Raw genomic sequence first — 25,530 nt, 5'->3', positions numbered from 1 at the left:
TATATATATATATATATATATATATATATATATATATATATATATATGGGACAAAAGAATTAATAACACAATTTAATTTATCTGTTTTAATTTATAATATTTTCAATTATGACAAATAATAGTGATGAATATTATTATGCGGAGAGGAAGATCAAGATTATTCAAAAAGAGAGATATGTGAGAGTTTGCCCTATTTCATTTTTTTGTTATTTATTTATCATAATTAGAATAATTTTATTGGTAAAAGGACATTCTCATATATTAATTTATAGAGATAGGGATAATGCACAACTATCTCCTTAATATATGTTCGAAATCTCAGAGACATACTTGTACTATATTAAGATTCTATTATCCCCGTGAACTTATCTTATTAATAATTTTCTACCCCTTTTCGGTCTACATGGCACTAATTTGAAAAAAAATGTCAATATACGCTGGATCCACAAGATAGTGCCACGTAGACCAAAAAGGGGTAGAAAATTATTTATAAAATAAGTTCAGGAGGGTAATAGGACCTTAGTATAGTATAAGTGTGTCTCTGAGATTTCGGACATAGGTTGAGGGGGTACTCGTGCAATATCCTATACAAATATGATAATTTTGAACCCCCATATGAACAAGATGCAAGTTGTAGTTAATGGTAGATCTCCTTTTAAATTGGTTCGTGCATCCAAGCTTATTCACACGTTTATACTTTTATTTTTTGAATTCCTGTGAATGAAAATCCTAGATCTGTTAGTGCTTTACGTCCAAAGTTCGAATCGCATTGACCTACTTACTTTTTGTACTTATAAACTATATATACTACTTCTTTGGAATTGTAATTTGTTGACTTATTCACACGTGTATACTTTTATTTTTCGAATCTCCTAAATGAAAATCTTGAATCCCCAACTAGTTATGTGGACGAATTTTATTGGGAAATTTTGGTGTCACGTGTCTTTTGAAAATGTATTAATATGTATTCAAATATTTGATCTAGTCAACTTTGAGGCGGGTTTTGATTAATAGTTGGTGATATAAATCAGATGAGAAAAGTCAATATGGATAGATTAGGTAGGAAACTCGCCAAAAATGTGCTTTTGACAATTAACTCTGAATAAAATAACTATTCAATGAAGAGATTATATCTTAAGATATAAATAAAAGTAAAACAGTCTAAAACTTCTCTTATCAATATTTTCTTAAAATACATGTAAATGAAAAATACAATAGATAATTTAAGACTAACAGAGTATGCATGATTGGGGGCGGGTGCTTAGTATTCTGTTCGGATTTCTCAAATTTCAGATTCAGTAATTCGATACTTGATAATTAAAAGTAGATGTCAAATGTCAAATTTTTAATCAAAGATAAATTAAGTAACTTTTTCTTGTGATGGGTTACTGTTATGAGTTCATATTTAATAAAAGAAAAGGTTTTGGTTTGTAATTTTAAGACTATAAATAGTCAAAACACTATCTTTATTAAGGTCAAATTCATTGGTGACAATCTAAAATTGACATTAATTTTTACTTAGATAACTTAACTAGGCGTTATTTATTTTATACACTTTATATCATGCCTTATTGTATTATTTTATACTTTTTAATACTCATCGATTATGTGTCAAAGTGACTAAATAAAAGAGCACATATGACATTTATAGTTTGATCTATAATTAATAGTAGTTGTTTTTCTTTTAACTAATTATCACCATCGAATTTATTTCTCGTTAGAAGGAGTTTAAGTTTTGAAAGATGTTCATTAGAAAATGGCGAAGGAGAAGAAAAAATAAAATAAAAATAATTAAATAAGCTTTTGATATATTGACAACAAGTCATGAGTGTAACACGCCTACTATGTTACAGCAATAAAAAATATTAAACTAACGCAACATGATATAATATAAAATTTCTAAAATAAATAAAATCTTATTAATATAGATATATAAAATTAATATCAACTTTAAGTAATTAGAAATAGACTTAATATCAACTTTAGGTGGCCAACAATAGAATAGGTCCTTTATTAATGTTAGTTATTTTTAAAGCATGTGGAGCTTTTCCTTGTGATGGCTGATGGGCTAATATTATTAGTTCACATGTCAAAAACAAAGTAGTTTTGGTTTGTATTTTTAAGAGGATAAAATAGTCAAAACACTATCTTTATTAATGTTTGTTTAAAGCATGTGTAGCTTTTTCTTGTGATGGGCTAATGTTATGAGTTCACATAAAAAGAAATAGTTTTGGTTCAAAATTTGAAGTGACCCAAGAGTTCGTTTAGATGGACTTAAAAAAATAATTTTTAAAAAATATTTTTGAAAATGATAAAACTTATTTTTAAAATAAGTAGTTAGGTGTTTGGATAAAAGTGTTTCAGTTGAAAAGAAAGTTGTTGATGCTCACTTTTTTGTCAAAATGTCTGAAATATCCTTAAAATTCTTAATATGATAAAAAGTTGATTAATTCAAGGTTTTTATACTTAAAAAAATTTAAAACAAAATTAAATTTATATTTTACATCCATAAGTAATAATATTTCCTATCATTCACATATTTCTTTATCATCACAAAATTTTTATAATAATAATAATAATAATGATGATAATTATAATAATAATAAATATAAATATAATAATAATAATATTAATAATAAAAAAATTAATAATAATAAAAATAAAAATATAAATAAAAATAATAATAATAATAATAATAAATATAATAATAATAAGAAAAAATAAAATAAAAATAAAAATATAAATAAAAATAATAAATATGATAATAGGAATAATAAATAAATAAATAATAATAATAATAATAAAAATAAAAAGAAATAATAATAATAATAATAAATATAATTGTTGACACCCAATTTTGACCGACCTTTAACCATTTGAGGATTTTATTCGACTAAATACGTATTTTAAAATTTACTTAAAGTTTTAAAGTTTTAGTCGACTTTTCTCAAAAATCATATATTTTAGTATCGTTTACTTTATAAATTTATTTCAAATGTTTTAAAATTTAGGTGATTTTCAATTATACAAAAATATTTTAATGTATGTAGTATTTTAATTAAATACTAATTCCTACACTTTCTTTAAATTTTAAATTCTAGCCTATTCTATCATAATTTCTCTCAATTCTAGCCACTTGAATTAGAGTTTATTTCAATCATAGTCACTCTTTCATTCCAATTCTAGCCAAATCTTATTGCAATTGTAGCCATTCCATATTCAATCCAATCGGATTTCAATACATCTCATCTTTTAATCTCATCCATTTATTTTATCAAGCAAATCCTAACCCTTCATCTCGTATTAAATCAATGGTCCAGATTTAATCTACATATTTTAACCTAAAAGACTCTAATCCCTAAAATAATTCTCATTCTCATTCTCTTCTCCCTCCCTCAGATCAGCCGCCTCTCTCTCTCTCCCAACTCCACCAGCGACTTCCATCTTCTCCGGCTCCTCTCTTACGCCAGGCTGCCTTCCCCCTTGCTATTCTCTTCCTCCTCCATCTTCCCCTTCCTCTCTCCTCCCCATCTGCCTACCCCTCTCTGTTCCTCTCCTTCGTTCCCTCTCTTTCTTTTGTTTCGCAGGCACAGTTGCAGTCGACGCCAGCAGGCTCAACCGGCGTCAACCAGCAGCACCCAACAGTCGTAGCTCTGACCGGCGACAGCCACCAGACGAGCAGCGAGCGGCGTCAACCACAGTCCACAGTCACTGGCAGCGTGGAAAGCACGATGGAGGCCACCAGCAGCTGCAACAAACAGCAACAGGCAGCATCTCCGACCGGCGACAGCCACCAGACGAGCAGCGACCGGCATGAACGCCAGCGGCTCCAGCAACTCCCACTGGCAGCCATCGGCAGCAGCATAAAATAGCGCAGCTCCGACCAAACAGCAACAACAGCAAAATCATAGCGTCTTCAGCCAAAAAAACTCCGGTGATAGACCGGTTTTTGATCGGAATAACGAACTCAACAGATCCATCCGGGTAATCTTTTCCTAAAATATCATTTCACCTTTTAATAAATTTGTTCTTCTTCTACAAAATTGGTTGTCTGACTGCCTGAATGAATAAATTTTATGCATGTTATCTTGATCTTAAATCTGTGAATTTCTGATTTTTAGACTTGGTGTGTTATTGAAATCTTGTCCATTTCGACTTGGAATGACGGTTAACTTAGCTATTTGCCTAGATATCGCATATTATGGGTTCCAATATTATTGTGATTGATGGTGCCTGGTTTCAGCCATTAATGGGGAGTGATAACTCACTCCTTGAAGGATCGTTCCTTTAGCTTAGATTTGATTCGTTTTTTTTTAAAAAAAAATAATTAAATTAAATGAGTTTACAATTTCTGACTTGACTTTACTTTATTAAGTGTGGTTGATTATTAGTTGTCTATATACGGTAAAAATTATATGAAGTTGTATGTTGGAGCTTGACTTTAAGTTATGTGATATTGTCTTCCCTAAAGTAATTTCCCTTGAGTTGTACATATGCAATGTTGATTAACAGTAGCTTGGCATTGAATTTTTAATAAAAATAAATAAATAATTGTGTTAATCTCCTCACTTTTATTATAACTTAATTGATCCTTCTTCTCTTAAATTGCATATTATATAGATTCTTACTACTCCTTTAGCTGGAAAAATTATAATTTAAAATAGTTTAATTTGGATCTCCACTATTTAAAGAAAATAATTTTAATGTTCCTAATTGTATTTCTTACTTATTTTATTTTTGGTAATGAAATAATTTTAAAATTATGATTTGTCTCTTCTTTATTTAAGGGAAAATATTACTATTTTCCTTTTTCGTTATTATTTACTTGTTTATATTTGGTAATGAAATATTTTTAAATTTTCTGATAAGGAAAATGTGAAAATTAATTGATTCCTTTAAATATTTTTCCCCTTATTTGTTACCCCTCTTTACTATATAAATAAGACTCCCTCCCTTCATTATTTCATTCACACACACATTCATTCACTCTCAATCACAAAAACTCTCTCATCATTCTCCCTTCTCTCATTTGCTCTCTTGCTACTTAACAAAACATTAATATTCCGGTAATTATTCAAGGATTCTTCTTTGCTATCTTATTACTTTGTTCGAGTAAAGGTTGAATCAATTCGTTTTGCTTAACGGGTTAGTATTCTTAACATTCACACTATCTTTACATTTACAACTTGTGTAAGCTATTGTTTTGTATGTAGAATTCGTCATTAAAACGATTGCATATTGTCTCACCTTAACTAACAAGTGTGATTACTTGTATAGTTATTTAATTACTTTGACAGGTTTCATATTTGAAGTTCAAGTTGAAGATTAACTGAAGAAGGATTTATTTATTTGTTTGAATGTATATATATATCTATATATTTTTATTTTTTTCGCTATTTTATTTATTCGAATGTTGTAACAATTGTAACCCTAAAAGATCATAATATAAATTTATTTGGGGGTCGTCTAGGGGAGGGGGATTTATATGCTTATTTGTTCGTTATATTTTTTAGAAATCATGCCTATAGGTTTGTCTTTAACCACCTAGATTTAATGTTTATAGGTGTTATAATCTAATCAATTTTCAATTTGCTTGACACTTTTGTTAATAAAGTCTAAAAATAATAAACTAGATTCCGTTAATGTTAAAAGCAAATCATAGTAATTTAATAGGCCGATTAGGTGTTTTTAATAATGTTATAATTTTAGCATCATCTTGTCATGCAGAAACCATGTCTAAGGTTTAATTTGTTCATAACATTTAAATTTACAAAATTAGGCATATATATGTTATTTTTTTTGAACACCTAGAAATCATGTCTATAGGCTTGTAAATAAACTCTTAACATATCCACAAAAAAAATAGAACTTGTTTGTGCATATTTGTGCCCTCCCCCCAAAATTAGTTAATATTATTTCATGAGTAATCCCATTCGTTTTCTTGAAGATTTCCGCATTCCTTGCAATATGTTATTTTCTTAAAATAATACTAAATTAGAATCATTTCATGCATTTAACTTGGCTTTAAAAATATTTCATATCAAAACCTTGTAATTTTCTTAAAAAGTCATTATTCAATCTTCCTTTAAAATTTTGGATTGATTTTGACATTGTTTATTTTGAAAATAAATTATAAGCGCTATCTCCTAACCTATCGTTAGTGGGAAAGTCAAAAGAACTACGAGGTCTAGTTCCAATTTCTAAACCCGACGCATCCTCGGAAGTACCACCTACCCATGAATTTCAAAAAGAATTATGTGCATGTTTATGTGCCTACGTGTGAACTAAATCTTTTAAATCATTTTTCAAAACATAACTATTTTTATACCGACCTCAAATCAAAATTGTTTCTATGGTGGAGGAGCGCGATCAATAATATCGTGGCATCATCCCTATAAAGAAACAAACATTTTTAAAAATAAAAAATTCATATTCAAAACTTGCTTAATTTTCAAAACCTTACTTTCTCACATATTAATTGTTTAATATTTATAAATTTTGTTTATAACTTAGTCTCATGCTTAAATAAAACTTGATTGTTTATTTATTGCCATCACCTAGCGTTGCATGCTTAAATTAATAGTATTAATTGTTATCACTTAGTAAGATTAAATAAATTAATAAATTAAACGACCTTGATTGCTACTTGTACCCCCACATAGATTGCATGAGATACGGCCGGGACCCACACTTGTGGATCTCGAGGGATGCCTAACACCTTCCCCTCGAGGTAATTTGAACCCTTACCCTAATCTCTGGCCCGTTGACCTTAGTTAGACTTAGTTAGGTTAGATAGGTGCCCTAACGCGCCTTAATTCGTTAGGTGGCGACTCCAAAACTCAAAAATCCCAAAAGAGTTGTTAGGTCGTGCACAAAACCCGTTTTCCGCGAAAATGGGGCGCGACAATAATAATAATAATAATAAAAATAATGTTAATAATAATAATAATAATAATAACAATATTAAAATTAACAATAATAATAATAAAAGAATAAAGGGCAAAAAGGTAATATACTTAGTCAACATAAAATAACTTTTAAGTTAAAAAAAAACACCTTTCACCTAACTTTTAGATTTTGGCATAAAATATGTCATTTTAAACTTAAAATAAGTCACTTTTGATAATTTTGAGACACTCTAATAAGTCCAAAACTGATTTTTAAATCAGTTTGATCAGTTTTTAAGTCCATTCAAACAGACTTTAAATTGTCGAAATACTATGTCTATTAATGTAAAATTTTTTGATTTTCTAAAATTCATTTATTTATTTAGAAATAAAATCACTTAAAAAGTACACCAAATATTTCAGCACAAAATCAGCAGTAGTAACATCTCATTCCAAAGTCATACAAAAAGTGCTGTTGTAAGCATTGATAATCCCAAGAAAAAAAAGTGCACTCTTTTTGAGAAACTCACCTAACAACCCATTCTCCTTTAATTTTCACTCCCAAAAACTTTGGAGCAAACAACAAAATTTGTGTGAGATAAATTATGATGGATGAGTACTCCAAATCCAAAAAAAAAACATACAAATTAGAGAATCAGAGAGTCATGATGAAAATTAACACAACAAAAAATGTAAGTGGCATTGGTTGTGTAATTTTGTTGGGTGGAGCATTAATAACAGTTGCTGCTATGGGTTCTGCATTCTTGATTTCAAGAAAAAACAAGAAATCTACTAAGAATGTTACAAAGAAAGAGGGGAATGAGAAAATTGAAGATGAATCAAGTAATAAAGGGCTTCATTTTATTCTACCTAAACAACAATCTTCCAGGTTAGTAATACAATCAAACGAGAAATCAGAATTTTGAGTTTATGAGTCAGTGAAATTTAAGTTAGTTATACGTAAATTGAGTGATTTTTGGAAGAGTTTTGACTTGTAGCTTTCTCTATAGCTCCACCGGTGAATATAAGTTTTTAATTAGCCTAAGAAAGACCTGAAAATATAATTTTTGGCCAAAATCATCCTTTAACTGGATAGAAAGAAATCACTAAGTAGATGTTTTAGGCAGATAAGAAGAAGTCACAAGTAATTTTCGGACTTCTTTAAATTTGAAACTTTTGACAAATTTATACCTATAAAGTGACTTTTGCGAATACATAAACATGACCCTTAACTTGTCCTCAATGGATAATAATGTCCTCCAACTTTGAGTGTGCACAAGTAAACACTTAATTTGTGTAAAATTGAATATCCTACATGACATAAGATACATAGGATGCCATGTAGGACGATTGTGTCCATTTGCTCAATTTTATACAAGTTTAAGTTTGTACCTGTGCACGCTCAAAATTAAAGGTCATAGTTTTCAGCTGACGCCAAGTTAAGAGTCATGTTTATGTATAATGTCTTTTTTTAAACACAAATACAGAGTTTTGACTCATAGCTTTCTCTCTAGCTATGCTTAAACTCCCGATAAACTATTTTTTTATGATTAAAATATTTGAATCAACTTATATATATCTCAATTTATTCCATCAGGTTCTGGTATCTCACTCAATGTAGATACCAGTTAATTCTGTCTATCGGTGCTTACACATATATGAAAGAAATCACAAATACATTTTTGCCTGCAAAATTTGAAACTTTTTACAAACTTATACCTAAGAAAGTGTAACAACAACTACTTAAACCTTAATTCCAACAGTTAAGTCTTTTGCTTCAATTATGTCCTGCTCATAAGAAAACTGTCAACTTCATTTCCAACTAACGCAATGTCCAATTGATTGTAAATTTCAGCAATGTGACTGACAAGTTATGTCACAATGATTCCCTCAATGTTATAGTCTCTGATCATCTAAAAGTAGAAGAAACATCTCCATCTTTCGAAAGATTGGAGTTATCGGAGACCAAGATTTCGTTGCTCTCTGATCCTGATCAGGAGCTGTATGAGGTTTCTCGAGTAAAAACTGATGTAATCCAAGGAAATGAGAAGATTGAGGTACTATCGCGTGTGCATCAAGCCCACGCGACAATATTCAGCAATCCTGATTCGCAAATTTTGGTAGATAGTGATAAAGGAGAATCAAATGAGTTGCAACGTACTGGTGTGATCAAGACGAATGATTTTGAGGAGGATCTAATTCCAGAACAAGAAAAACAACCCACGGGTGATCAAGCTACCAGCATTTGTAATGAGCATGAACCACTCAACTCTGCATTTAAATTAATGAAAGCAGCTGATGAAGGACAATGTGCTGATGCAGAAACTCAGATTGATCAAATAGCAAAGAAATGCGATGTACAAAACCAATTTAGTGATGAATCAGAGTGTGCCAATGAGAATGATCAGGCAACATCACCAAACAGCCACTGCAGAACTTACAGTATGGACGCGCAAAATTTGGAAGCCTCTGAAATCAGAAAGGCCTCGGTAGATGATCAGAATTCTGCTCAAGTGATAAAAGAAGCAAATGCGATGGATTCTGCAGTTAGTGAAGAGCAGAGCCTAGAAACTGAGCAGTTGGTTGAGAAACAAAGCTTTGAACCCGATTGTGAAGGAAATGTTTTGAAGGAAAATGATGGTGAAGAGATTGTTTTTGTTAATGAAGATGATGATTACGAAGACGATATAGACAAAGAAGATGATGCACAGGAAGTTGAATACGACATCTTGGAAGAAGCAATAAACTCCTCTACGCAATTCAACAGTGACAAATATTGTCTAGCTGAATCAAACCAGGAACAGAAAGTAGAGAATATGAAAGAAGTAACCAAAATTGAAGAAGATGAACAATGTATTGTAGAGAACTGTAATTTCGAAAGCACACAGAATGATGTCGCCATAACAAATTGCCAACAGAACTATGACTGCATTGATGGCTACAGAACGAAGTTCATGTACCTGGATGATATAGCTGCAATCACCAGGAGAAGGAGAGTGCTTTTGGGAGCACTACTAGTGCTAATCTGGTACCTTGTGCTTAAAGGCATTCTTCCTTCTGTTATAGGCGGATTCAAGATTTTAAACGAGTGAGTTCCATAGGTGTCAGACTAGACATAAATAAATAGTTATGGAACAACGCCTGCCATACCAATATTTTTTGTATTAGGGCGATAAATCTATTTGAATTTCTTAAGTTACGTAATATTTTTTCTTATAAATATGAAACCTTACAATTTGTAACAAATGAACGAATTATAGTTCAGGTACCAAAATATTCTAACATGCCTGCATTACATATAATATTGTTCATTTTGTAATAAATATTTGCAATTTTGTTTTGTTTCGATTGATTTTCAATAATCCTTCTTTATTTGAACTTGAAACCATCGAATATGAATGTAAATCATTCTTAGAATGATGGCGTTCATTGTTAACAAGGCCAAATTTGTTTAAGTATACGAGTAAAATGCAAGAATAAATTGTGTACATATTCGAGATGTCATTTTTATTTCTCCCGTGTTTGACACATATTCTCAAGTAAAAACATGATTTATTTGTGTCTAGTAGACTTTGAACTATCAATTTTCATGTATATCATCATGATCATAAAGCAATAGTTGTCAATGACCATAACTCATCCATGTTAGGCATTGCTTTATCTTTCAACGTGAGATTTTTCGATAGGATCTAAATTTAATCAAATTTTAATATAAATATCAGACATTAAATATGAAAAAAGAAGAAGGCATAACTCGTTCGTGAAACAAAAGGAAACCATTCATTGGTCTAATGAAAACTCAACCTAAGAGGAGTAATATTTTTGGTTCTTTAATTATTGATTCGTTTTAGTTTTAATTTTAATTTTAATTTTATATGATATATGATCAATTCATTTTAATCCACTAAAATATGTATATTTCATTCATCTACGTAAAATTATATTATTATGTAAAAACTAAAATCATATTCTTGAATACAGACTGAAAATATAATCATAATATAAAACATTAATAATTGAATGTATAATTGTTAATAATTTAGTTGAAGTTATGAAAATTCACAAGTAGAGAGATCTCATATATATATATATATATATATATATATGCTGTTATTCTCTTTCATTATGAATTTATTAGTCTCATGCAGGTTATTATTAAGGAAGCTGCAGACTTTAATGGTTCGACATACCTTTTGCCTAAAAAATAATATTTATAATAAAGTTGCGGATATTTTGACTGATCAAGGTTTCAATCTAATAAAAATACAGTATTTCTAATTCTATCAACACATTATTTAGAATTTAGGAAAGACCAAAATGAAATATTATTTAGTAAAATAATAGCAATATCTATCTTTAATAAGTTACTTTTTTTAATAATAGAAAAAGACATAGATTTTTTTAAAAAAAATTATTTCGAAAAGTTAATTACACACTTAAATTATGATTTATAAATTCATTTTTAAATAGTAAAAATGTGTGATAAATCGTTATTATAATTTAAATGCAAGTTTAGGAGATCTATGCCTTTTCAGTTTTCCCTTTAATAATCTTGTAAATTAAAAATAAAAATTCTAAAATTTTAAAAATATAGCTGCTTCACATATATTGCTAACAAGGCCCAAAAGAAAAGACAGAAAAAAGAGAAAAAAAATCCTTATCAAACATTATGCCGAAATAATAAATATTTATCATATATTAAGTACAATAGTTATAGTTTAAGTGATGGTTTGGTTAAAAATTAGTTATTATAAGATTAAACCGTGGGATTAGTTATTTTAGATAACTTATTTCATCACACTGCTAAAAATAGTAGGATAAGTTATCCCAAACATGTCAACCAATCAAACATTTAAATTTTATTTCAAGACTATTTATTTTATTTCAAGACTTTTTTTTATCTCAAGAATATTTATTTTTATCCCTCGCACCAAACGAATCTTAAGAAAATTGTGATCTGGACTATAATTTTTTCAATTTTTGTTATTTGCCTGATTTATATAAATTATGAATTTGTATAATTTGATTCATAATTGTATAAATGCAGAATTTTGTATATACTTATCTAAGCTATTTATATAAAGTTCATAAAAAAATTATATTAAATAATTTTATTTGTACATTAACAAACAAAATATATAAACAAAATATCAAAAAATTTCTAAATATATAAAGACAAATTTATATATCCACAAAATTATAGCTATTAAACCCTTGTAATTGAATTCATTTTTTCCGTGTGGTCATAAGCTGAAATCTCCGCGACTGAAATATCTCACCCCCCTCTCTCTCTCTCTCTCTCTCTAGATTATCTCCTTGCCATTTTGTTGGCTCTCTTTCTCTCTCATATTCGCTCGCTTGCTCCACCATTGGCTTATCCTTCCTGCTCACTAATTTCTCTGAATTCTACAATTTTCTCCTGACCGCAATCGCCGCAGCAGTAGCTTTGAATGCTAATCATCTTTTGATCCTCTTCACTCGCTGTGATTTTACCATCTCTCTCCGGCCGAATATGTTTATGTATCTGTTGCATCTTTGTATTTCCAGACGAACGAGGTTTTGTTCCGGTTCGCTTGATTTTTCTTAAGCGCTTGCTTCCAATTCTTCTTCTCTTCTGTGTACCGATGCTTTTGAATAGACATGGCTACTGCTACTTCAATGTCAGGTAATCACTGCGATTATTAATTTCATTTCATTGTGCGAAAATGGCGTGTTAATCAATTGATACATACACCTTAATTGCGAATTAGTCGAGCTCAGTGTATTTAGGTTATCTAAAGTCTATTTCATTCCACTGCTAAGTAATTTGTGTTGGAAGGGCAAATTAGAGGTTTAGAATAGCTGGAGGTTCACTGATTCTACTAATATACTTGTGGAGCTAATATGAATGATGTGTGAACATTTGTCAATCAATTGATACATACACCTTAATTGTGAAATAGTTGAGCTCAGGCTGTTTAAGTTATGTAAGTCTATTTCATTACACTGCTAAATAGTTTGTGTTGCAAGGCAAATAAGAGGATTTTAGTGGCTGGAGGTTTACTAAATCTACTTATGATTATTCGTGGAGCTAACATGAATGACGTGTGAACTGTATTCATTGCGCGTGAATGGCGTGTTAATCATGGATATGTGCATCTTAATTGTGAATCAGTCGAGCTCAGGCTATTTAAGTTATGTGAAGTCTATTCTATCCGTTTTCATTCCTCTGGTAAACAATTTGTGTTGCAAGGAAAAATAAGAGGTTTTTTGTAACAGGAGGATCACTATATCTACTAAAATTGCTCATCCAAATATTGGAGCTATCGTGAATGATGTGTAAATTTGTTAAAATTTCAATTTTGCAGTTTCTATCGAATGTGTGAATATATGTAAGTCTTGGAAAGGAGATGTGAGTGGAAGACTCGACTGTAGTGCGTTATCTTGTGCCTGGAAGGCACCAAGAGCCTTGACTGGGTTCCTTGCAAGCACAACTCATCCTACTCAGTGTTCCTCTACTCCTTTTGGGCGATATGGAAGACGAGATCGTCTCCGCCGATGTGTAAGTTTACTCAACTCCCAACTTACACTGTCTGGAATTAATCTCATTGAGTGAAAGCAAATTTGAGTCCAAAAAGCTTTATTTTAGTTTGAGTTAATGGTCAAAACACACCTACACTATCACTTTTTTACGAGTTGCGTACCTCAACTATCCATTGTTCTCTTTGCTACCTAAACTATCACTACAAATCCCTTTGTATGAAAACACACCTCAACGCTTAGTTGGCCAAATATTTGTTCCCAATTGACAACATGCGCCTGTAGGCCAATTCAACATCGAGGTGTGTTTTAATAAAAAGGGAGTGATAGTTGAGGTATGAAACTCTAAAAAAGATGATAGTTGAGGTATGGAACTTGAAAAAAGTGATAGTTTAGGTTTGTTTTTTACCATTAAGTCTTTAGCTTCAGAGGCTTTGCTGCCTTGCACTTTTAAAAAACTTGTTGGTCATTCACGTTTTGCCTGTGATAGTTACTTGTGTGTGATGAGACAGAGGATTGATTTGCTATAAATTGGTCTCTTTTTTTTAAGCATCTAACTCGAAACCTTAAGTGAATAAGTAGAGTATCTCAAAATCTTTAAATACCCGATGTAGAACTTTTTTTATAACTCAGTAGAACAGTTCATATTCTCATTAGAACATTAATAAAATACATCTGTATATCATTTTAAAGTATAGTTTGTTTGATTCTTTTTGATAAGTAGTTGGTGAGATTATTGTTCTTTGTTATTATGAGGAGGCTGACTTAGAGAACTTGACCTCAGTACTTCCTTATATATGTTTCAAAATTTAAGTTTAGATGAATCATGTTTTCTTTCCATTCCATCCACCTTTTATCTAAAACATTATGTTCAGCAAGCTAAAAAGTTCTTTTTAATAAGAATATTGCGCGTTCCTCTAATATTCGACTAGGTACCTACTACCTGCCACTGGTAAAGGTACTGTGCAACTCTACCTACCAATGCACAGAAAAATATCTCTTAGCATAGAGCCACGGATTGCTAGCTATTAGAAGATTGATATCTGATAATTGAAGTACATATATGGATTATGCACTCATATATTTCTAGTGTGGACTTCAGTTTTTTCTGTTTAAACCTAGCTAGGCTTGATGAATGAGGTAATAAAAGGTAAAAAAGACAATTCTGTATCTTAAGAATTTCTTTTGTTGGTTATAAAGTTTCAGGGACCTCAATTGAGTGGAATGCATGGCAAGAACTCATATATTGTACCCCAACCAAATTGGAATAGAGGTGTAAATGTTTCAAAGTTTCTGATATACAACATCTCCTCTTCTTCAATACTTATGCCTAACACAGCCTAGTGCTAAATATCATAGAGATTCATAAAATGACACGTTATAAAAATAGAAATGGGCATACTGTAGCAAATACATGGATAAGGCTTTGATTTTGGACCTTATCTAGTTTCCCAGAACACTTTTCTGGAGAGCTTAGTCAAGGATTCAATTAGAATGAGTTTAAGCTGGATTCACGTAGACATGTATATTTTTCTTTGAGCATACATAATATATGTATTTCTTGAGAAGTCATACATAAAGGTTTCATAGTTGATTTTCTTGAGAAGATGTTATATCTATCACATTCTTTTGTCTTACTAGTTTTTACTTTTGACAGAGATGTTATGATATGGATGAACGCTACCCTGTTGAAGTTCTGCGAGGAGTCCCTGGCTCAATGCTTCTACTATCTGCTTCTAGCAAATGGAAATTGTGTTGCTCTTCATCATTTTCTTCAGAGTTGTATGAAGAGATATCTCCTGAAAGTTTGTGGGAGGTTTGTGATCCTCTAGCTATAAATCATCTCTGATTCCTAGCATCATCGACAAAGCTTGGTTAAATATTTACTGTCATGATGGAAAGATCATGAATTGTGATTAACAGTTACTTTTGTTCGACATTAAGAAGCACTAAGATTTTCCAGTTGTGAATAAGCAAAATTTCTCTGGAAGGAAGTAATGGGAAATTTTAAACTGCTAAATGGTCGGACTAGAAGTAGAAAGCCGAATCCAGTCTCAGAACGTCTAATTCACATTCTACTGTTGTTCTTTTCCCATACATAAGGGTTTCATTTCTTTCAATGTTGAACCTAAAGCAGATGCTCTTTATTGTGCATTTCTTACTACATTAATTGAAGATACAGAACAACCTCTCACTTTTCTAAGCGCTTGAATTTTATGGTCATTGGCTAGTTCAGTTGTATGTTATGTCAGTATTTTTATAATGTCAGTTATCTGTTGTGCAGGATCTTAAACCTACTATTTCATATCTTTCTTGCAAGGAATTGGAATTGGTTCGTAAGGCTTTGAATGTAAGTATATTCCCATATCATCAAAATTCAACATGATTGATCTTATCCCCGTCTTTAAATTCCTTCCTCCTTTTCTGTCTGTGCAAGATAAGAATCTGTTACCAAATACTTGGTATGCCATGATCTCCATCTAAATCACTATATTAAAAGAAACTCTTATCTACTGATCATTATTACAGCTTGCTTTTGAGGCACATGATGGTCAAAAGCGTCGTAGTGGCGAGCCCTTTATTATTCACCCAGTTGCAGTTGCACAGATCCTTGGACAGCTTGTAAGTTGTGTGGAACTATTGTACTCTCCTGGCTAGGAAGGAATAAACTGACTTTGACTTTTCTTTTTTCTATTTTGAGGAATTGGATTGGGAGTCGGTTGCTGCTGGGTTATTACATGATACTGTAGAAGACACAGATGTAGTTACCTTTGAAAGAATAGAGAAGGAATTTGGTGCAACAGTTCGCCGTATTGTTGAAGGGGAGACTAAGGTAGTTTTTCAGAAGATATAGTTACTGTAAAATGTTATTTTCTCCATCTTTTTATTGTTTGTGTAGGCAACAAATTAAACATATTTGAAATGATGTAAATGGGATTGATGTGCTAGGTATCCAAGTTGGGAAAAATCAAGTGCAAGGATGAAAGCCATGTACAGGATGTCAAAGCTGATGACCTTAGGCAGATGTTTCTTTCCATGACAGAGGAGGTAATGCCTCTAATAACTTGCACAAATTTCGTTACTTTCTTCACCATCCCTTACTTCAAATGTTTCTGTTTCAGGTCCGTGTTATAATTGTCAAATTAGCTGATAGATTACATAACATGCGCACTCTTTCACACATGCCTCCACACAAGCAGGTATGTAGATGGTAATTTTTTTCCTTTTTCTGCCTGTTTTCTATCCAATCTCTAACACTCTTGCTGCTCTATGTTCCCATCAGTCTGGAATCGCAACAGAGACGCTGCAGGTTTTTGCTCCTTTGGCAAAGCTTCTCGGAATATACCAAATCAAGGTTTCTCGTTAGCTTCCTCAAGAGTTTTACATGCTTTGACATGCCTAAGATATTTCCCTAACTGAAAATTCCTTTTCTTCTTCCTTCCCCCTAGTTACTGGTTGTGTGGCCTTAGCCTCCTTTATCCTAAATGGAATGGAACTGTGTTTCTTTTGTCTGGTGAGAGAGTTAAGGCTGGGTGGGCCACTTCCTTTGGAAATTAAAGAGGCTTGAAATTTTGGGTTAATGTTGCTTGTTTCATTATGTACCGTTTCTTTTCTTCTAACTTATAATTCTATATCTGCTTAGTTTGATGAACATTTGACTTCTCATCATGCAGTCAGAGCTTGAAAACTTAGCATTTATGTATACAAATGCTCAAGACTATGCCAGGGTGCAGCGTAGGATTGCAGAACTTTTTAAAGAACATGAAAAGGAACTCGAAGAGGTACCTATCCCTCACTTTTCTGAAATTTGATTACTAGAAAACCTCAGTCATCCCACCATCCACACTGCGACATGCAACTTTTACTTATAAGTTGAGAAGTGTAAACATCATCTGTCATCACTGTGGTGTTTATGGCAACTCTTATGTAGTTATCAGTTACCTCCTCCTAATTGCATGGGTTTTTTTCCTAGGCAAAAAGAATATTGATGAAGAAAATAGAGGAAGACCAATTCTTAGAACTTGTCACTGTGAAGACGGAAATTCAATCAATATGCAAGGAACCTTACAGGTGCTCATATGCCTATTTCCTGCTACTAATTTCATATTTAGTTTGTTGTTTATATCCGTCACAGGCATTCTTGCAGTTCTCTTTCTAGATTCTCTTTATTTGGTGTGGTACTTTTTTACTGGTGGATTCTCCCAGCCTCAAAGGAAAGAGTGAAATTCTACCATCTGTCTGATATAAAAGTTGCTCTATCATCGGGTTTACTGTTAGCTAATAAATTGCTGATTAATGACAACCACTGGATCAGCATGTTGCTCTCTGCCCTGAAAAGTGGTCCCTCTTTCTTTTTATTTTGCAATTCCTCATAATGGTTGTGCATTTTTGGAGTGGAAAGAGGAGAGAAAGTTATGCAGTTAGCACTCCTGTTGGGATCTAGGGAATATCCAGTACTGGACCCACAAGTCATTTTCTCCAATTTCTTTCCAAATCTAATGAAGCAAAGTGTGGCACTTTTTTGCAATATTTTTTAGACCATAGTGATCTTTTGGCATAGATCTGTTCCAGCTCATTCAAAACTTAGTCATGGCCTGGGTGCTAGTGTGCATTTTCTATAACAAAGCTATTGAAGAAGTTTCCGGTTCTTCTGGTGTTAGTTTTTTTAATTCATGCTAGAAATGTGTCCCTATTAGTAACATTCCTATAGGTAAGTATTTTGTTGTTGGTGAAGTATACATTATTGTCCTCTTAATTTGAGAGCAATTTGACTTAGACACCTCAAGGCTTCTACCTATTGAGCAACCGAACTCAAGCCAATTTGTGTCTATTAAACTACTTGTTACTAGCTACTAACAAAAAAAGTGCGTGAACTGCTGCACACACATTGACTTGGCTACACCAAGAAAGCAAATTGAGAAGAAGGATTTGAAGCAATAAAGGGGGACAAAAAACTACGCTTCCTTCTCAAATGCATTTTCCAGGAACTGCCCCGCTACCCACCGCGGTAGCTAGCAGTGATGGTTCTCTAAGACTGACTTCTTAGCTCCTTCTGAAAACCATGAAAACCATTTTCTTCATTGCAGAATTGAGATGAGCTCGACAAACCAATGAATTAAGAGGTCTTAAAAAGTTGAATCCATCAGTTAGAGGTGTAACAAAAGCAAACTCTTGGAGTCAGAGAGTAGAGACACAAGACAGTGGAGAGAGAAAGGCCAACAAATACCCCACTTACTATGGATCACTGACCCCCCACCCCCACCCCCCAAAAAAAAAAAACAGCCCTCCTGGACCCCCTTTTTTTATGGTGTCTTATTCAAATTTGAGAAAGCCTATATGGAAAACTTGAGCTTTCGTTCAAATATGAGAAACTAAAGCATATATGGGAAATTCAAGAACTCTCATTATAAGCAATAACCTTGGCCATTTATTCACAGCCATGAATCTTCTAGACTAAGCTGGATAATTACGAGAAATGGTCAGGAAAAAAGAAAGAAAGAAAAAGCAAAGGCTAGTGCTTTTGGTGTAGAAAAACAGACTTTCATGTGACCTAAGAAGAATATCTTTTGGGTGGTGGTGGAGTTGGTGACTGGGAGAGAGCCTACTGCCTAGGGTGGATATGGTGGTGAAGGTGGTGGTGACTTGTGAGGACTAGGGAGAAAGAAGGCAAAAGAGATTATGCTGTTCATGCACTCTGTTGTAGTGAAATTTAAGCTAAGCTCTATTTCATGTCAGTGAGTTGTGTCCAATAGATACAATTTAGTTTGAATTTAGGTTGGTACAAGCCTCAATTGAGGTCTAAGTGAAAATTGCTTGCAAGTTTAGAGAGCTTGATGTGTTCTGCCTTATTGTTGTGTTGGTGAATATTGCCTCATCAGCTTTGTTGATTTTATCTGCAGCATCTACAAAGCAGTACTCAAGTCTAAGAGTTCAATAAATGAAGTAAACCAAATTGCACAGGTCTTCTTTTGTGATAAGCTTGATAAATTTGATCGATAATGAATGTTGCTTTATGTCTACTGTTATGTGTTAACTTTCGTATATTTGGATTGCCAGCTTCGAATTATTATAAAACCAAAGCCTTGTGTCGGAGTTAGGCCCCTTTGCAGTGCACAGCAGGTAATGTGTTATGTCAATGCAGATACAGCTTTCTTTGAAGTTTAATACTTTGTTTGGTTTCACGAAACTTCGAAGGTTGTCTTTTTTTTATTGGTAAAACTTTTAAGGTTGTTTATGATGTATATTATTAAAAGTTCTAGCGGGTTTCAATTTCCAAACCTTTGACCATAACTTCGGGAAGTGTACAACTTGTATTTCCTAACATTAAGAGAAAAAAAGGGGGGTGGGGGTGCGGGTGAATGTAGTACTGTTTTGTTCGTGGAAACAGAGTTCATTAGATATCACTTTGTGATCAATGCATTTTGTTTTGAAATAAGATCACTTAATTATGTATTGTAAATCATATACAAATCGTACCTAAGTTTACTTTGGAAATTGAGCAGAAAGAATTGCTAATATAAATTATTTAATCAATACCGAAATTTGCACCTCTTTCTGTATGCTGTATAGAGGTATCTCTGACATGTTTTTCCTTTATAGATATGCTATCATTTGCTTGGACTAGTACATGGAATCTGGACACCTATCCCTCGTGCTGTAAGTATTGGATAATGTATCTGCATCCCCTTCCTCTTGTCATATGCTAATGAACTTTTGTCACTCTATCTGTAACATTTTGCAACAGATGAAAGACTACATTGCCACCCCTAAGCCTAATGGCTATCAAAGTCTTCATACAACTGTGATTCCATTTCTTTATGAGAGCATGTTTCGTTTGGAGGTTCAGGTATACTCATGGCACCCCCAAAGGCCAAAACTAAGGAATAATAAATATATCAGTTACTCCCTCTATTCCAATATGTATGTCCCTTATCAAATACATTGCACTCTTCAAATTAGAACTCCCCTCTGATGTTTCCCTATCAAACTAACATTTCAGCCATTATTTTAAAATATTTTCTGTCACTATGTGTGGGAATTTATATATCCTCCTGAAATGTTTTTTTGAGAAGTAGTTGAAGTGTCTTTGGCATTTTACTTTCTGATGTTATGAATTTGCCTCTGGTTTATTGACAAGTCAGCACTTATTTGTTTCTGATTATTGTCGAGCAACTTGATTATATGTGCGTAATGTTTGGCAGATAAGAACTGAAGAGATGGACCTCATAGCTGAAAGAGGCATTGCTGCACATTATAGTGGGAAAGGTTTTGTAAATGGTTTAGTTGGGCATGTTATAACCAATGATAAAAGTTCTGGAGGGAAAATAGTCTGCCTTAACAATGCCAATATTGCTCTCAGGGTATAAAGTATATTGCTTTTGCTAAACTGTCTAGTGCCTTAATATCTGTGTGAGCTTCATCTGTAACTATTATTATGGGGTAAAGTTCCTTCTCTGATGTAGATTGGCTGGCTGAATGCAATTAGGGAGTGGCAAGAAGAGTTCGTTGGAAACATGAGCTCTAGGGAATTTGTGGATACTGTTACCAGAGATCTGTTGGGCAGTCGTGTATTTGTGTTTACACCCGGAGGAGAGGTGGCTTCTGTGTGATTTTTCTACTCAATTTGTTCCCTTTTTGAGTCCTGTATAATCGCTTTACCACTTTGCTATATTTGCAGATAAAACATCTCCCAAAGGGGGCTACTGTCATTGATTATGCGTATATGATACACACTGAAATTGGCAATAAAATGGTGGCTGCTAAGGTCTCAATCTTGTTACTATAGGTTTTTTTTCACAGTATCAGCTTGATACTGTTTTCAATAATATCTCACCATATAAAAATTTTCCCCTTCTATAGTTTTTTAATGCTTCATGAATCTGGATGTGACTGCAGCATCTTCTATTTGCAGGTGAATGGCAATCTTGTCAAACCAATGCATGTACTTGCAAACGCAGAAGTTGTAGAGATTATCACTTACAATGTTAGTTGCTATGAATTCCGATCCTTCTTTTGCCTATGTTCTCTATCTTGTATTCTTTTTTCTCTTCCTTTTGTGGGCAGCCTGGGGCTTGCTGAATTTTCATGTTCGGTTGGTCAAATATTTTGTAAAACATTTTTCCAACATCCTTAAACTATACCTCAATTTAAACTACATCCTTAAATTATTTTTCTTAACAAAAAACATCCCTCAATTATTTAAAACTTAATAACTTTCATCCTTTTGTTAAGATTTGTCAAATACTAACAAATTCTTCGCAACATGTACAATGCACATTACTCTCAACAAATTAAACTCCCTAAATCACCCCAATTTATCAATTATGTTCATTCTACATACATCTAAGATAATATTATATATTTTTTTGGTACTAACGTTTTGCATTGTCTTCCTTTAATTAACAATTTTGTTTTTATTTGCTTTTCATTTGATTGATATCAAAGAATTATCAATAGAAATGTTTTTTTTCATTGAATTTGCAAAAGTGGTCTCGATCGAAGACTTTTACTTCTTATAATGGAAAACGAAACTTAAGTTCTAGAGACCAAAAATAGCTGAATCTTGATCACCTCAATTATCAATTTGCCCCCAAAAATTATTGATCTAACGACATTTTGCCTCAAGGCAAAGATGATGTGAAATTAAGCTCCAATTTCATTTAGTTGGTATAAGGAGAAGTGAAAATCATATCTCCTCGTAGACTCACACCGTCCTAACATTGTATTTTAATAGTAAACATGAGTCTCAATTTTTATTTTATGCTTTTTCCAACCGGCAATAATATTATAGATTTTTTAAAATGAAAATAGTATGTATTGCATGTGTTTTTGTGTGGAGTTCATTAATTTTTTGATAAATTTAAATAGAGGGGTGAAAGTTATTAAGTTCTAAATACTTGAAGGATGTTTTTTTGTTTAGAAAGATAATTTAAGGACGTAGTTTAAGTTGGAGGTATAGTTTAAGGATGTTTTTACCCAAAAACAAGCTCCTTAAAATGAGGAAAATGACTTCCTTAATGGAAGTAGGGAAAACAAGTTGCATTCATTTCACTTGATGCATTCGAGTAATTACTTCACCGTGCTGGTAATTTACAAGTATCTGGAACATTACCAATGTTTTTTAAAAAAGGTGATTTACAAGCATCTGGTTATTTTCCTTTCTTCAGGGTCTCTCCAGCAAGTCTGCTTTCGAGAGACATAAACAGTGGCTTCAACATGCTAAAACTCGTTGCGCCCGGCACAAGATTATGAAAGTAGGTATCTCTGCAGAGTTAGAATGGAAATTTTTCATGCACTTTTACTACTACAAATTAACTGATGTGGAGCTCATCTTTTCTTTAGTTTTTGAGAGAGCAAGCTGCACTATCAGCATCTGAAATAACTGTGGATTCAGTTAAGGAATTTGCTGCTGAGTCTGAAGGGGACAACACCGTGGAAGAATTAGCAGATTACTCAAAGGGAACCAAACATTCGTGGGAGAAAATCCTCAAGAATGTTATGGAGGTATCATCTGCAAGGACAAATGGTGAAGATATTTTCCAACTCCGTAGTGGTAGTATTCAAATTCCCAAGGTAAATGGGAAACATAATAAGTGCATGCAGCATACGAGTTTGAAGGCCACTGGGGAGACATTGTCACAAGGAAATGGTGTTGGTGAAATGATACTTGCTAACATACCAAGGTACAGGGATGTTCTGCCCGGATTGGACGGCTGGCTGGCTAGCAAAGTTGCAAATTGGCAGAACCTGGAAGGGCACTCTGTGCAGTGGTTTTGTGTTGTCAGCATAGATCGAAAAGGTAATGTTTGGTCCAGAGGCTAATTATTGCAAATGGGCATCAAACTGGATAAGGCATCTCTGCTCATATATATTAGATGTATTTGTGAACTTTGCAATGTATTGGTGTTTCTGAAGTCCTTTGAAAAATCATTACCACCAGCAGTGCTAGGCCTGAAGTGCTCCCAACCAACAGGTTCTGACATTCCTAGGGATCTAATCCAAGACTGTTAGTTAAGGGTGGAAAAATCTTAGCCACTATATTTAGTTTAGTTGTGAGAGAGAGGCTTGTCAGAATTACGTATTTAAAAGTTTGACGACCTTGAGGATCAAATTTTCAAGTTCAAAAGCATGACATCAAACTTTTGAATAACCAGAGAAGTGTCTGAGAGTATGCCGGGATTTGGGGTTGGTGGGATTCCGTCGATGTAGAAGATCTAACTTCTGTTCTTTTTTTATTTTTGATGTACTTTGTATAGTTCCAACTACGTGTATTCCAGTTTATTAACCTTATGTTCTATGACCTGGCATTTCTTGATTTATAGAAATTTTAATATGTATCCAACATTTTTCATGGTTTATTACTTGTCATGGCTGACACCTTAAACCACTATAATTCATTTAGGCATGATGGCGGATATTACTTCAGCATTGGCAGCTGTAGGCGTCACCATATGTTCTTGTGCGGTGAGTTGGATCATTTTTCATCTAGGCTTAAACTCCTGAGCTATACATATTGATAATCAACATTTTAATATGGTCTGGGTTGACTGTGAAGCTGTCTGCAGTTGATGTCTGAACCTAGCTTGCATTTGTGAAAAATTTCAATATTTTTTTTTTTATATTTAATAGCTGAACCTTGATTCAGCAGGAAGTAGACACCTTCATTAGCTAGCTATGTTAGGCAGTTTGTGACAAAGTACAAGACACTGAAAGCTCTTTAATCATTACTACTTCAGCAATAGCCAGCAGGAGCTAACAATGAGAACTGTTGTTGAAAGAGGATCTTACAAGTTCAAGTTAGTCCATTTGATCTTAGTACTTGCGTCTTAGTGCAGTGGGAGAGCATACACAGCTTCTTTTTAATTTTTTTCTTGATATGCTGATAGCGAAGTAAGAAGAAGATGAATGTCATAACTGGCGTGATTGAAAACATCATGGGAGGGAAAGAAATGGGCGGGATAATAAAGGGAATTTGTGCTGAACTATTACTAGGAGGGGACTAAAACGATTCTATTTATTAAATTCCATTCTTCCTTTGGGATATTACCTTTTGAATATACATTCTGAAAAATGTAAAAAGCTTTAAGCAATTAACTAGTCATATTCTCTTCCTGTTTCAATTATTTAGATTCTCGATTGTAAGGTGACTGGATTGTTACTCCAATTAAACTGCAGGCTGAGACGGATAGAGAAAAGGGGATTGGTGTCGCGCTATTTCATATTGAAGCCGACCTAGAGAGCTTGGTATGTCTTCTGAACATGCTTCAGTAATCTCTCTCTGTATATGTGCTACTTTATGAATTCTCAGCTCCCGCAGGTTGGTGCAAGTTTGAAGATTGACATGATCCTAGGTGTTCTGGGATGGTCCACGGGCTGCAGTTGGTTAGAGAACAAACAGTTTCTAGAATGCTAATCTGTGGCCTGGTGAAGATCGAGTACTTGCCCAGCTGTTGAAAGCTTGGGGAAGAAAGTTTTGTTCAGTGAAGCCTGACTTCTTCTTTTCTTCTCGTTGTCAATTTTTTTTCTCCTCCCACCTTCTTGACAAGTATAGAAGCAAACAACATTAGGTTATATGGTGTCGGGCGACTGTATATAAAGGAAGAGTAGCAACCAGTTATACTTGTAAAGGAATTTTCAATTATACCAACTCCCAACAAAATTATGTTAAGACATATATACAAAATAAATATATTAAATATCTTCCATCTCATCCTTTTTTCACATCTATTTCTAATGTGGTGTAGGTTTGACACAATGTCTCCGTGCTCCTTTGCCTTCTGCGTCCACCACCACTGCGAACTCCCAACAAAAATGTTAAAGAGTGCAGACATTGCAATTGGCTATACATGCCAAGTTTGCATCAATCGTCACAACGAAACTGTGAGTACAGTTACAAACTGGATCTATTTTTGCCTTCAAATAATAACTAGTAGACCAATCGGCAGTGATTAGTATACATCGAAGCAGATGTACATACACCATTCCTTTTCAGCTCAAGCTATACATATAATTATGTATTTATGTTTAGTCTGGCATCTATTATATTAGTGAGCGCAACATCATTTCACTCACTGATTTAAAATCTTGAATCCACCTATAACGGGAGGAAGAATGCCTTTGAGCA

General features: G+C 33.1%; 2 protein-coding genes and 1 long non-coding RNA gene across 4 annotated transcripts; all 3 read left to right on the top strand.

Annotated features, from left to right (window-relative positions):
* Positions 1–4,899: 4,899 nt before the first annotated feature.
* LOC114078627 lies at positions 4,900–5,863 on the top strand. The gene is made up of 2 exons (XR_003580292.1): positions 4,900–5,066; positions 5,298–5,863. It is a non-coding gene; the product is annotated as an uncharacterized LOC114078627 (long non-coding RNA).
* A 1,196-nt stretch (positions 5,864–7,059) lies between these two features.
* Positions 7,060–10,189, top strand: LOC107031320. Its single transcript, XM_027919714.1, has 2 exons — positions 7,060–7,776; positions 8,743–10,189. Exons 1-2 carry the CDS (start codon positions 7,493–7,495, stop codon positions 9,977–9,979), a joined length of 1,521 nt encoding a protein of 506 aa, XP_027775515.1. The 5' UTR covers positions 7,060–7,492; the 3' UTR covers positions 9,980–10,189.
* Positions 10,190–12,113: 1,924 nt separating this feature from the next.
* On the top strand, positions 12,114–25,116 carry LOC107031103 (putative GTP diphosphokinase RSH1, chloroplastic). 2 transcript variants are annotated; one of them, XR_003574519.1, is made up of 24 exons: positions 12,114–12,552; positions 13,235–13,428; positions 15,064–15,222; positions 15,691–15,756; positions 15,936–16,028; positions 16,108–16,239; positions 16,356–16,454; positions 16,529–16,606; positions 16,690–16,761; positions 17,081–17,188; positions 17,380–17,477; positions 19,307–19,367; positions 19,464–19,526; positions 20,007–20,063; positions 20,152–20,253; positions 20,609–20,767; positions 20,870–21,001; positions 21,085–21,171; positions 21,319–21,390; positions 22,574–22,660; positions 22,749–23,205; positions 23,809–23,870; positions 24,055–24,202; positions 24,582–24,650. XR_003574519.1 is itself a non-coding variant. In XM_015232326.2 (24 exons), exons 1-24 carry the CDS (start codon positions 12,528–12,530, stop codon positions 24,817–24,819), a joined length of 2,628 nt encoding a protein of 875 aa, XP_015087812.1. In that variant the 5' UTR covers positions 12,114–12,527; the 3' UTR covers positions 24,820–25,116. The 2 variants fall into 2 exon arrangements, 1 of the variants encoding a protein (XP_015087812.1); XM_015232326.2 differs by lacking the exon at positions 24,055–24,202 and adding an exon at positions 24,724–25,116.
* Positions 25,117–25,530: the final 414 nt, after the last annotated feature.

This window comes from Solanum pennellii, chromosome 9 (assembly GCF_001406875.1).
Source record: "Solanum pennellii chromosome 9, SPENNV200".
Classification (NCBI taxonomy): domain Eukaryota; kingdom Viridiplantae; phylum Streptophyta; class Magnoliopsida; order Solanales; family Solanaceae; genus Solanum; species Solanum pennellii.
Note: the sequence above shows the minus strand (reverse complement) of the source record. Positions and strands in the feature narration are given on the sequence as shown.